Genomic DNA, 12954 nt, shown 5'->3' on the forward strand with positions numbered 1-12954 from the left:
GATATTTATCTTTCAAACATGTATTTGAATGAAAAATTGACGCAGCCAAATGCCGTCTTTCACTGAATTTTGGGGGACGTGTGGATACTGTAATCTCTTCTGACACTGTATTGTTGTTGTTTTTAAATTTGCGACTGCATTTTCCTCGCACGGTTTCCCACCAAAACGTCGCCGACCTCCTCACCGCTTGTCGCCATGGTTGGGCTGACGCTCTGCGGGCTGTGAAGCTGGTGGGCACGGGTCTCCTTGGTTTGGGCGCCTACCTACTCATTGGGAACAAACAGCCCGGTATTCTCCTGGTGCTGAGTGAGGCAAAGGTACGATTACTGTCCTTTTAACCTCTGCAGTGTATATTTCTCTTCTCTCTCCCTCCCTCCCTCAACCTGTCTATCTATCTATCTATCTATCTGCCTGTCTGTCTATCTTTCTATCTATCTGTCTGTCTGTCTATCTATCTATCTATCTTTCTATCTATCTGTATGTATGTATATTCATTTATCTATCTGTGCATGCATACATGCGTACATAATTATAGTCGATTATAATTATATTCAAACATGTAACTGTGGAGTTGTACGATTCATAAGAACGTAGCAGAGGATAATCACATGGAAAGCGAGAGGGAAGAAAAAAGTATTCAACATTTATGAGAGAAATTGAGAAAGAAGAGAGAGAGAGAGATAGATAGATAGCAAACTTAAAGGGAAGGATTAGGCAGATGTCGCAAACAGGCAAGTTTGGTATCGAAACTGCCCTCAGACGCCGTGAAATGACTCATGCGTCCGGTCAACATTGTACTTTCTTCCTCGTTAACATTGATAGAGTTTTCTTTTTTTTTTCAGTGCTCCGTGAAGTCCTTTCTTATAGTCTGATGTGGTTTGTTGATCCGTTCATTTCATGCCCTGTCATGGACTAGTCTTGAACTACATAAGCTTCTTTCTCTCTCTTGATTTTCTAATGGTTTGATCTGATTTATTCACAAAATGCGAATACACATTATCCACAAACATATACTAGTTTGTACATGCAATATGTCATGAACATTTTTGTGTGGATCGTTTCGTCATAAGCTTTTCAAAGCTTGAATGCGACGTCCAGTAGTTATAACTTATTCATTATGTACGGAAATATACAATGTGTTGTGCACGTTCAGTAAGTTTCATAGTTAAGGATGTACACATATTGTATGATAGAAGGAGAGAAAAAGGAAGAGAAATGGAGAAGAAAATTAGGGGAGGGGTGCTCTGTATCATGATTCTAAAGGTATACAAATTTAATGATTCTGGTAACACGGAAAGACTCGTTACTATGTCGACGTGATGTACGCATATAGTAACATAATAAACGTGTGAACCTGGACAGTGCAGGCAAAAGCCATGCAATATGCAGTATTGATTAACATATTTACTAAGAAGGACAGTTTGTACTTGTCTCCTATAGTAATCTGTTTTATTTGGCACATATTCGTCGGTCTATCATCGTGTCTGTAACATGTCAACATGATACAGACTATCATCAACGATAAAAATACCTACTTGCATGTACGCATGGCTTTCTCTCTCTCTCTCTCTCTCTCTCTCTTGTTTCCTACATGAGCTGTGTTTAGTGATGTGCGTTGATACCAGGATGGAAACGGTTCAGTCTCGCCATCAACTTTGCTATTATCATAAAAAGTTAATCGAACTTTATTGTGCTAGAGCTCGAATTTCCCATGCTTTCATATCGGTTTCAAACGAAGACTCCTATTGTCCTGCCCCAGAGTAACAGTTAGGTTTAAATAAATTGATTTTGGTGTTTACATGTATATGGCCTATATACCTGTTCGCTTTGGGTATTGTGTTGTTGTTAATATAGGAAGGCCTATAACAGCTATGACGGGGGGGGGGGGGGGCTTCAGTATGCCTAACAACAAGTGATTTAGGCCTATGCACTGAAATAGCAATGCACCTGACTCATAACATAACTCAGTGAATCATCTTTTCTTTTTATTTTGGAAGCACCTCAGTTATGGCCGACATATAAGTTACAGTGTTTAAAAACCAAGTAGGTCTATACGCGCTTGTGTTTGTGTGTGTGTGTGTGTGTGTGTGTGTGTGTGTGTGTGCGTAATCATAACAGTGCAACGGCAGCAAACTATATACCCAACGATTTACAGTCACAATTTGATCCATGTTCATTTTGTTGTTTCCTTGCGGATGTGTCATAAGTTCACATCAGTTGTGATGATCTATTCATTGATAATGATTGCGATGTAGTGATGTAAGTACATCTATCCATGTCTGTCTGTCTCTCTATCTTTATATGTATATATATATATGTATATATATATATATATACACTGGTAATATCGTATGATATTCCATTGTATCGAGCCATTTATGTAGACAATAGTATATCATATAATAATATAATATGATAATTGTGATATATGTGTATGCATATATTTTGTATACGTGAAATGTCTGGGGATTCCTTTATTGAAAATATGTTACAATATAAACATTTATGTGTATTTACACGTGTTATTTCAGATGATTACTGTATACAATGTGTCTTGATATATTCTTTTATATATAATCTTAACGATTTTTACTTACAACATTTGGATATTTTTTTTTACTTACAGCATTGGATATTTTGAATATTTTTTACTTACTTTTTTTAATTTACTTTTTACTTACTTTTTTGGATATTTTTTCTTTCAACATTGGGATATTTATGTGCCAGTTAACTAAAGACTACCGTATGCTTTCACTCCCATGTTTGTAAAAAATAAAGTTATACATTCCTACCCTACAAGACAGGAAAATTAATTTCACTTTTCTCCCGTAAGAACTGCATTTGCTCTTAAAACAATAGTACATACAGATCCGACATTCTGGAATAGCCTTGACTCTAACATCACTGAATCGTTGTCACTGAATTGTTTTAAACGTAAACTAAAAAAAAAATTCCTTGTGCAGGCTTATGTCTAATCAACAACATGCAATTTTATTCGAACTCCCTCTTCTTTATCAGATTCGTCGTTTATTAGGTTTCCAGGTTTGCTTTTCGTTCTTTGTACTGAGTCCTTTATGTCAAGGCTATTCCTGAATTAATGAATCATTATGTGTCATGTGCATTTTGACGCATTTTTACAGTCATGACAGTTACATAACTATGTTGCTCGGGTAACAAGGAATCTTGTAAGCGCAATTAAAGATATACAGGTGGCTATACTTAGTATTTCGCTATGCTCTCGTATATTTTATTTCTTTCTCTTTCTCTTTTTGCTCTCTTTTCTTTTATACGTCCCGTTCCTTCCTTTCATAGTTTTCGTTACTAGGTAGTTTAAGAAGACCAACATTTTATCTATAAAGGGACCTATACATTACAAGCTTTGCTTTTTAGTAGGTCCCCACATTTCATGTTTGTCAAATTGTCTTCTCTTGTATTCTTTGTAATTACGACGCTATGTTCAGTCTTATGTCAAATCGATTGTGTCATGTTATTTGTGTTTTGAGATGTGGAACAATAAATCAAAATCAAATCAAATTTGATTGTCTATTCTAGCCTATGTCATTGATAACATCATGACGTAAATACCAAGTATTAATTTGTCAATTTGAGCTTTGATACGTCACACATTTCTGTGTTCAAAGTTCTTGATGGCTCAAAAAGCTAGTCGGCGTTGTTTTTCAATGTTCCACGTTTCAATTATTTCAGTTATTCTGAAGCACACGAACATTCGTGTTCTTATTTTGTTCCATTTGTGTTTCAGACCTTGTGCTTCATAGCAATTGGTGTCGGAGCGTTCCTGTTTCTGCTTGGTGAGTTCAGTTCCGTTGTGCTCTTTGCATAAAAAAAAAACAAACAAATACGATATTACACAGCTACATGCGACACAATAGCGTTGATGCGACTTTGTTTGTTGTTGCGCATTCAGGTACTGATACAGCGTAATATGCAAGTTCGAACTGCACATTTTTTCCACATTGTGGTTTACGGTATGTATGTCCGTATACACAGTACTATTAAGTTTTGTTCGTGGATTCACGGGTGTATAGAAATTAGATTTTGAGGCAAGTCCACGTTTTCCTTTTCTCGAAAGCAAAATGCCTGTGAATCAATATGAGAAAACATTCGGCGGCCCCTGATTTTGCATTTTACTGGTGTACCGTAAGTAATCTGCGTTACACAACTGCCATTCTAATCGAATAGTTTTAATAAACTGGTCGCGCATGGTAGGCTACTAGAAGGCAGCTTCAAGTTTTAGGGGACAACAAATGTAAATCATTATCCACTGCACGAAATTGCAACATGCATAAAAACAAGGTTTTACTCTATTCAAATGGGGCCTTACATATTCGTTCTATAGAACTGCATAGAAAATTCTTGATTTGTCAAAACGAACCTATCTTTTTTATTATTTTCAATAGTTTACTCCCCCTAGCTACGCCTTCATGAAGATAGGCTGATTACACGTGTATATTAGGAACAGCCTAGGAATCTATAAATCTTAGGTCTTAACTCTCTCGCTTGCTAGCCCAAGGTCACCAAAGTAGAAAGGAACGCTATACTCTGTATGACCAGTAGATGGCGACATACACACAGTTTCGCCTTGAGCTCATTGCTTCATGTCCATCACGTAATGGCTCGGTCACAAATACTGCTACGAACGCCGTACGAACGATTTTTAGACAATTTCGTAAGATCTTCTTAAGAAGGCCGTACGAAACCAGCGTTCGTAGACCGTTTGTAGACCGTCCGTAAGTTCGTAGCCTGGTCGATGGTCTTGTCCAAGATTTTCTTTTTTTTTTTTTACTTCGTACGAAACCCTCTCTTCGTCAGGCGGCCGTACGAACGTCGTACGAACATCATAAAAACTACGCAAGACTTTGTAGGGTCGAGAGACAATTCTAGAAGCCTTCAATTCTTACGATGATTTTAAGAACGCCCTATAAGTCGTTCATAGAGGGCTCTTGGGGGGCTCTTACGTCTTTTGTACGAATGCCCTACGAGCGGAGATTCGTACGGCGTTCTTACGAACAACTCTTCGAATTTGTAAGGCGTTCGTAAGGGACTCGTAAGGCGTAGGTACACAATTTGTGCAACTGCTACGCTTTATAGGGGGTTTAGAACCAAACGCGTGAAGTTCAAATCCTCACTCTGTTATAGGTGTTCGATCAGAAAGCATCTGTCTCCTCTGAACTAAAGCAACAACTACAACCACTCGATCTTCTTCTTCCTTCTCCTCCTCTACTTGCACTGATGCAGCTGCAGTTGTAGTCTCCTTGGTACTACTGCCATCTTGAAGTATAAAACTTTCAACTGTTACAGAATTTTCGACAGGACACGACAGTGTCTTTTTAACGACCCGACAAAATATACAATAAAAAAAAATCGTAAAATCTTCTTACGAATAACTTGAGAGTGCCGTGAGTTGCACGTACGGCCATCTTACGACAAAAGGAAATCGTAAGATGGCCGTAAGTCTGATGAAAGAATAACTCAAGGCATTCTTACGAAAGAGGTACGAATTCTAGGGCCATTGCATTTCGTTTCTCGAGAAGGTCTTAAGTCGTTCTTGCGAATCGAAAACAGCGTTCGTACGAAATTTGTAAGAAGGCCGTAAGAATCTGTACCCCATCTACGAATCTCTACGAACTCCAGAATTCGTACGAACAGTGACATTCGTACGAACGCATCGTTCATACGAACCTTTGTGACCGTAGCTTATGGTATGAAATACATTCTCCTTAGAGGTGAGACCTGTGTTAAACCGTGGTGAACATTTGTAAAACACGCTGAATATTGATAGCGTTTGATGTTTGAAATGTCAAGCTTCATCACATACATCAGCGCTTTGTTTGCTCCTTTTCTCTTGCTCAAACCCAAAAAGATATTTTACTGTGGTATAGACTCAAATGGAAAGTCAAACGCTTTCGGCGTCTGTAGTACAAAGGGTTATTATAGTCATCTATATTACCATACTCTAGGACAAAGGTTACTTCTACAACTTGACAGCTTGCATGAGGCTTATCCGACATAGTTATTTAAAGAGATGATATCGTTCTGGTTGAGATGGGGATTCGGGTTTCAATTTTTGTAAGATAATTCGAAACTTTTTATATAAAATATCAAAAAGCAATTCTAAGAGGAATTCAAAGTTTATTGGATGGAAATCGGCTTTGAAATGGCAGAGATATCCAGAAACAAAAAGATCCTAATAAAAGGTGGGCCCCACCTTTTATAAGGACCGCTCTGTTTTACTTTTTTTATATCTCAGCCATTTTAAACGGATTTTCATCAAATAAACTTTAATTTTCTGTTGGAATTGTTTGCTCTTTGATAGATCACAAATGGTTCCTAATCAACTCGCAAAAGGTAAAACCGTAATTCCCCATTGCAACCAAAACTATACTATCCCTTTAAAGTTCTTATTTAGATTTTGTGATTTTGGGAGTTTGCGGTTAACTGACATCACACATGCAAATCAGATTACTTTGACTATAATTATACATTATCTAACCAAAGTATATGTAGTAAATTTGGTGAGGGGAACTACCTAAGTAAGCTCATAAATTTTCCCCAAATTATGATAAAAGGTGTTTTTTGCCATTATTAGAGCAAACGTGACAGCTTTCGATGCGCGCGAGGGGTTTGTAATCCGTCAGCATGGTACTCATGTAGTTTAAGTGTTAAAAATAAGAGAAAAGATTAAATTTGATATCCATCGTTGATCACTCGTAGCGTCGAACAAACAGAGGTTTTACTATTATTTAAGAAAGAAACTTTATTCCATAATATCGTAGGTGAACTGCTGTTTTGTGTTCTACGCAGGTTTCATTGGCTGCTGTGGCGCTGCAAACCACAACGGATGTCTTCTCAAAACTGTAAGTAGTCTAAATTTGCATGCTTCTGAAGGTTGAGACATCAATTGCTCTGTTTTGCTTGTTCAATGTGCGACTATGAGGGAAGAAGAATGAATATAAAGGGGAAGGGGCATCTTTAGTCAAATTTTTTTTTTTGTGGAGGGGGGGGGGGAGGGGTTAAGACAGTTAGGTTTTGGACAGGACATCATGTAACTAATTATCCATGAAACACAAAAAAGTCACTTTCACCAAAATTTGAGATTCAAGATCTTCACACCAGGGACCATATGTAAAATATACATTAAATGCACTATATAAATACCTTATGATTAAATATTTCTGTTCTTTTTCTCTTTTTCTCCCCTGATCACACAGTATGTGTTCATCTTGATTGTTTTCGTGCTCGCTGAGATCGGCATTGGAGTATACATCGGCCTTGGGTTCGGCGTGTCGCAGGTAACAAGAGAAGCCGTTACTTCTTTAGTTAACTACCTCATTAAGTAGATCTATACCGTATTGTCTCACTCGGGCTGAAATGGAAAATGTAGAGGTGGCATTAATTATTTGCGCTAATCATTAGTCTTAAATACTTCAGTTTTTAACTACTTGTTTACGGTTTGTTGTTGTTGTTTTTGTTTGTGTGTTCACTTTTTTTAAATCAGCCATTAACCAGCGGTTCAAGTAACTATTTTGTGCTTCCAGGTTTTCGTAGGCTTTTCGTTTGCCTCAAATGGAACATGGAGATGGTAGTCTGAGTCGTTCATACTGGCTGTTGGTCTCAGCTTGTGAACGCTTTTGTTTTTGTTTTCTTTATTAAAGTCAGCCACAAGCCAGTGGTTCAAGTTGCTACTTTGTGTTTCCAGATTTTCGTTAGCTTAACAAATATATACCTGGCAATCTGATTATTTGTTTATGAATTTATAAATCTGTTCAGTGATGATTTTAGTGTTACAATTTAGTCTTCACAATAAGATTTACATAATAAAAGAAAGATATTATTAACGTAGAGGCATGAATATGACTTTTTTCATCAATAACTGTCACCCTGTATAAAATTGTATTTGCAAGATCGCAGCTGCTCACCTACATTTTTAAGAAACATGTCGGAAAAGGAGCCAATAGGATTCAATCTTGCAAATGCATTTTTAGAGAGAGTGACAATTGTAGAAAAAAAAATCTGTCATAGCAGAAGATTTAGATATTTTAACGTCACATTCAGTGACCTGATGTAACCCTATATTCGGCAGTGTGCAGACTTTTCGTTAAGCCATGTGAATTGCTTCATTAATTGTTTCTACTTTGTTAAATTTCGATATGCCATGTAATGCTCGAAGTTTGAAACATAAGTTTAAACATCTATTTTCATGAAACATACTTCTATTACAGCCATTATATGTCTTAAGTGTATTTTTGTTTGCAAAGCCATCAAGCATTATCATTCCATTTGTTTTACAGTTGGAGGCAATCTGGAAAAATTTGGATGATTCAAGCCAAGGCGTCATCCAAGACGCGGTAATTATGACATCATATTACTAGGTGTTACAAAAAAATCCCACTTTATATCCTTAATACGGTGTAGTTCAAAAGCTATACATCAGATAACACCGACTTTCATATGAGTAATAACTGAATAGTGTACAATGTCGTTGAAGGTAATTTAAAGATGAAAGCATAATCTAATTTCACTTAATTCAAGCTTCATATTTAACCCTAAATAGGCCGGGGCCTCCGAGGCCACCCCCCCCCCCCCCGTCGACGTTTCGCGCGATGTATCGCTATCGCGAAAAGCTATCGCCGCGACGTTTCATGACTTTTTTTCTTCCGAGTCTCCCGCATCTTTGGACATCAAATTTGCGGTGCCCGGGCGCGCGGTTCCGAAGTTGCGCATAAATATGTACGTGCATGTCCGACCCAAAATTGCTCAAAAACGTGAATTCGTGTACAATTTCAATGCAAACTGTGTTTACAGGCAAATTTCATAAAAGCATGATTATTTTGGGCTTTTTAAAATTAAAATCAATTAATAACAAATTTTCTTGCTCGGAACAATGTCGCGGAAAAATTTCATCGAAAAAACAATGAAAAACATAAAGTTGAAAAAACAGAAATATATAAGAAATTCAGAAAACAATAAAATACTTCAGAAATTTTTTCTGATTACACAATTTTTTCTCTTACATTTGCTTAGGACACTAAAAAGAATATTTACACATAAATGTGCCTGTTTTGAGCTTTATTTAATTAATTATTACAAATTGTCTAATTTCATGCATCATTATGCATAGATTAGCATAATTTAGCATAATTTAGCATAAATGGTTATTTTTAAAAGAATTAACTTCATGGTACTTTAGATTACGTCATCGGCAATGTGTGTGCCCATTTTCGTCGCGATCGCGCTGTCGACGGCCGAGATCTGGAGGGGGGGGGGGGGGGGGGGGGGGCTGGGACCCCCCGGCTCTATCATCTACCTAAATAGCCCGGCCTAGTTAGGTTTAAGTTAGGGTTCAGATTTTACTCTATTTTCAACCCTCTGTACAAAACTTTTAACCTTTAACTGACAGGGGTCAAGTACATTGTATTGGTGTGTATGGGAGTGTGTGGTTAACGCAGACAATGGTCCTGAACAATGGCCAGGGTTTGAATGATCTATTACATATCCGTGAGAAACTCCAATATCACAGCTAGTCTCAATTCATCTAATCATCTATTCATGAAATGTAGTGTATGCAAGAACATGAAAACATTTGCTTACTTTTTTCATGTGCATGCATTTTGCCCCTGATCATGAATTCAGAATAGCAGTGCCCGGGGCAGACCATCATGAATTATGAACAAAGCATTCATGTGCCTTGGAGCAAGAGACCAGAAGCCTAGTCAGTACAGAGCTCTGAAAAAGGTGGTTTTCATGATATTCATGTCTATTGTTCAGAGTCATTGTAAGCACACACTCATACACACATCATTGGTTATTAAGGATCAAAAGTGAGAAATGTTTTTGTAACATCTAGTATTTCTCAGTGACGCGAACAAACTGAACGTTATCATGACAAGTTATTGTAATCACACGGCTAAGGAGCCTATGTGTTCTGCCGAATTGAATTAAATTATTGTCTTATAAATAAAGCGAATGAAATTACAACTCGCCGGAACTAGCCTTTCCACGAGAGATAATTTTATCTTTACGGTGATTCAAGTGTATGAAAGGTGGCGCCTGTAATAATTACTTGGTCCATGTGAAGAAGGCCCGTTTATTTGGACACTTTCATTGACAGATCTCAGCCATTCAGTGAGGCATTTATTGTTCCTTCATGTGACACTCAAACTTGAAAAAAGTGCAATTTGTCATTGGTGGTTTTAAAGTTCATGTGTTCAACCATGCGTGACATTTGTCAACATAATTCATTCATTCATTCATTCATTCATTCATTCATTCATTCATTCATTTATTTCCATATCAAAACATAACATTTACAAATATCAAAACACAATTGCCTTGGTAAATTTATACATTTTGAATGGAGGGATCATAGAAAGCACACACGAGGCTTATTGGAAATGTTCCCCTACAAACAATTATAAATACATTTCAACTAAACAATCATCATACAAATTCAATTGATAAAACAAAGGTCAAAGATACAATGAAAAGAGAAGAAAAGAGGCAGAGGTGGAAACAATGCATACTTATACTTACAGTTTCAGATACATTTCATCAAAAATATATTTTTTTATAAAGCCTTTTAAATTGACGTAAGGTCTTACTACTCTTGACTGTTGGAGGAAGAGTATTCCAAAGAATGGGGCCATGGTAAAAAATGGAGGATTGAGATTTTGAAATCCGGTTTAATGGTGTGTGAATGTTTTGGGCATTCCTTGTATTATAATTGTGTATAGAACAATTCAAAGTGAAATGGTTGTGAATGATTGTGAAATACTTCAGAAAGAACATTGTTGAAAACTTTAAACATAAAAATCATACTTTCCAAAGAAATAAATTCTTGAACAGGTGGAATTTTCATCTTAAGAAATAACAGCTTACTAGGAGCTGAATATGAAGAGTTGGTTATCAAACGAATACTGCGTTTCTGTAATTTATGAATACGATCAGTATTTTTCTTTGTAGTAAAACCCCAAACAATACTACAATATTTTATGTGAACTGAAACAGACGAATAATACAGCATCTTTAAAATATTCTGTGGAAGAAATTGCAATTTGTACAGAACACCAATACTTTTCGATATTGTTGAACATATATGATTCACATGAGAATTCCAGGACAATTTATCATCAATAAAAACACCCCAAAATTTCATATCATATACTCGTTTAATTTCCTCATCTCTATTCATCAATTTCAAATTACCGTCAATTTTAGTTCTTGTTCCAAATGATATATAATTGGTTTTATCAACATTCAAAATCAATTTGTTTACCGACAACCAATTTCTTATACAATCAAGTTGAACATTCATATTATAAAATGTCTTTGGGTCTGTGCCTTTACAAAATACACTTGTGTCATCTGCAAATAATATATAATCTACATCATATGTTGAATGCGGCAAATCATTCATATACAATAAAAAAAGAAGAGGCCCAAGAATAGACCCTTGCGGTACTCCACATTTTATTTCTCTAAGTTTAGATGGGACACCATAAATATTTGTTTAATTGTTTGCGATTTAAGAAATAACTTGTAAAAAATTTTAATGGAGTGCCCCTCACACCATAATAACATAATTTTTGTAACAAAATGAAATGGTCTATAACAACAAATGCTTTGGTTAAATCAATAAATGCAGTTAACGCATATTCTTTATCATCTATAGCCTGATTTATCTTATTAATCGGTTGTAATATTGCCGTTTCTGTTGAATATCTCTGCCTAAAACCATATTGATTACTTATAAGTATATTATGTTTATTAAAAAATCTTTTAACCTATTATAAATACATTTTTCTAATATTTTCGAAAATGTAGGCAATACTGATATTGGACGATAATTATTCACATCAGTTAATTTTCCTTTTTTATGTTTTGGTGTGACTCGTGTAGTTTTTATTTTTTTTTCAGGGAAAGTACCAGTAGGCAAACATTCATTAAAATAATACATAATGGAACACAAATCAATGAAATAACACATTTTACCACCTTGATATCAATATCATCAATACCAGAGCTGATGTTGTTCTTCATATTTTTAACTACAGTTATTATTTCATCATTTGTTATTGGCTTAAAAAAAGAGTATTACTATTTGGCGTTTTCAAATAATCTTGAAAGGGCTTATTCTCATTTACATCATTTTGAACCAAATATTAATAAAATATTCATTGAATGTGTTCACAATATCTTGACTGTTGGTAACTTTTTTATTACCGAAATGGAGAGACTCAATAACTGTATTTTTCTGACTTTTAGACAAAATGTTATTAATCAATTTCCAATTACTTTTCATATTACCTTTTACTTTATCAAATTTCCTATTAAAATAATCTCTTTTAGCTTGTTGTATCTTCATAGTTACATAATTACGACATTTTCTATACATTTCCTTTCGATACAAAGTGAGTTTCAAAATCAGTTCTTCCTTCCTAACAATCAAGATTGTGCAATCCATAGTCTGACAATTAAGAAATGGTTGCCCTCCAAACTTGGATTACGTTTTTTTTTAAGTCACCGTACAACTTTGTACAAGCTCTCTATACTTAGTACTAAGCAATGCAAAACATGTGCACGACCTGCTCACGCACTCACTTTCATGGGGGGGGGGGTGTAACGTCAAAACAGTTAAAGTGCTCGAGTAACGCCATATTACGGTCTTTCACGCTGTCTCTCAACAGTTCAAATGCTGTGGATTTTACAACAGAACCGACTCGTCTCCCTCCACCTCGTGTTCTGACACAGAGGTATGTAACGATTCTTTAGAGTCAATGTATTGTACCTTTTATAAGACGAACGCGTGAGGTCATGTCGCTGCTCTTAAAGCGTTTCGTACTTTGTATTATAATGTATGACTTTATATCCTCATCAAACTTACCATATACTTCTATACTTTCACTGTATGTGTGTACACAACAACTTGTCATTCGG

The 12954-nt window shown here is 35.9% G+C and overlaps 1 protein-coding gene across 1 annotated transcript in view; it reads left to right on the forward strand.

The window, feature by feature from the left end:
- The window catches only part of LOC139716888 (leukocyte surface antigen CD53-like), a 36116-nt gene that overhangs the window by 18518 nt on the left and 4644 nt on the right, over positions 1 to 12954 (forward strand). Inside the window, exons 3-8 of the mRNA XM_071628416.1 lie at positions 228 to 317; positions 3761 to 3809; positions 6823 to 6875; positions 7230 to 7310; positions 8310 to 8366; positions 12705 to 12770. Coding sequence (XP_071484517.1) covers positions 228 to 317; positions 3761 to 3809; positions 6823 to 6875; positions 7230 to 7310; positions 8310 to 8366; positions 12705 to 12770 — 396 coding nt within the window. The remainder of the gene's footprint in view (positions 1 to 227; positions 318 to 3760; positions 3810 to 6822; positions 6876 to 7229; positions 7311 to 8309; positions 8367 to 12704; positions 12771 to 12954) is intronic.

Source organism: Diadema antillarum, unplaced genomic scaffold (genome assembly GCF_040938485.1).
Source record: "Diadema antillarum isolate AM-2024a unplaced genomic scaffold, OU_Dant_1.0 scf00000071, whole genome shotgun sequence".
NCBI classification, from domain to species: Eukaryota; Metazoa; Echinodermata; class Echinoidea; order Diadematoida; family Diadematidae; genus Diadema; species Diadema antillarum.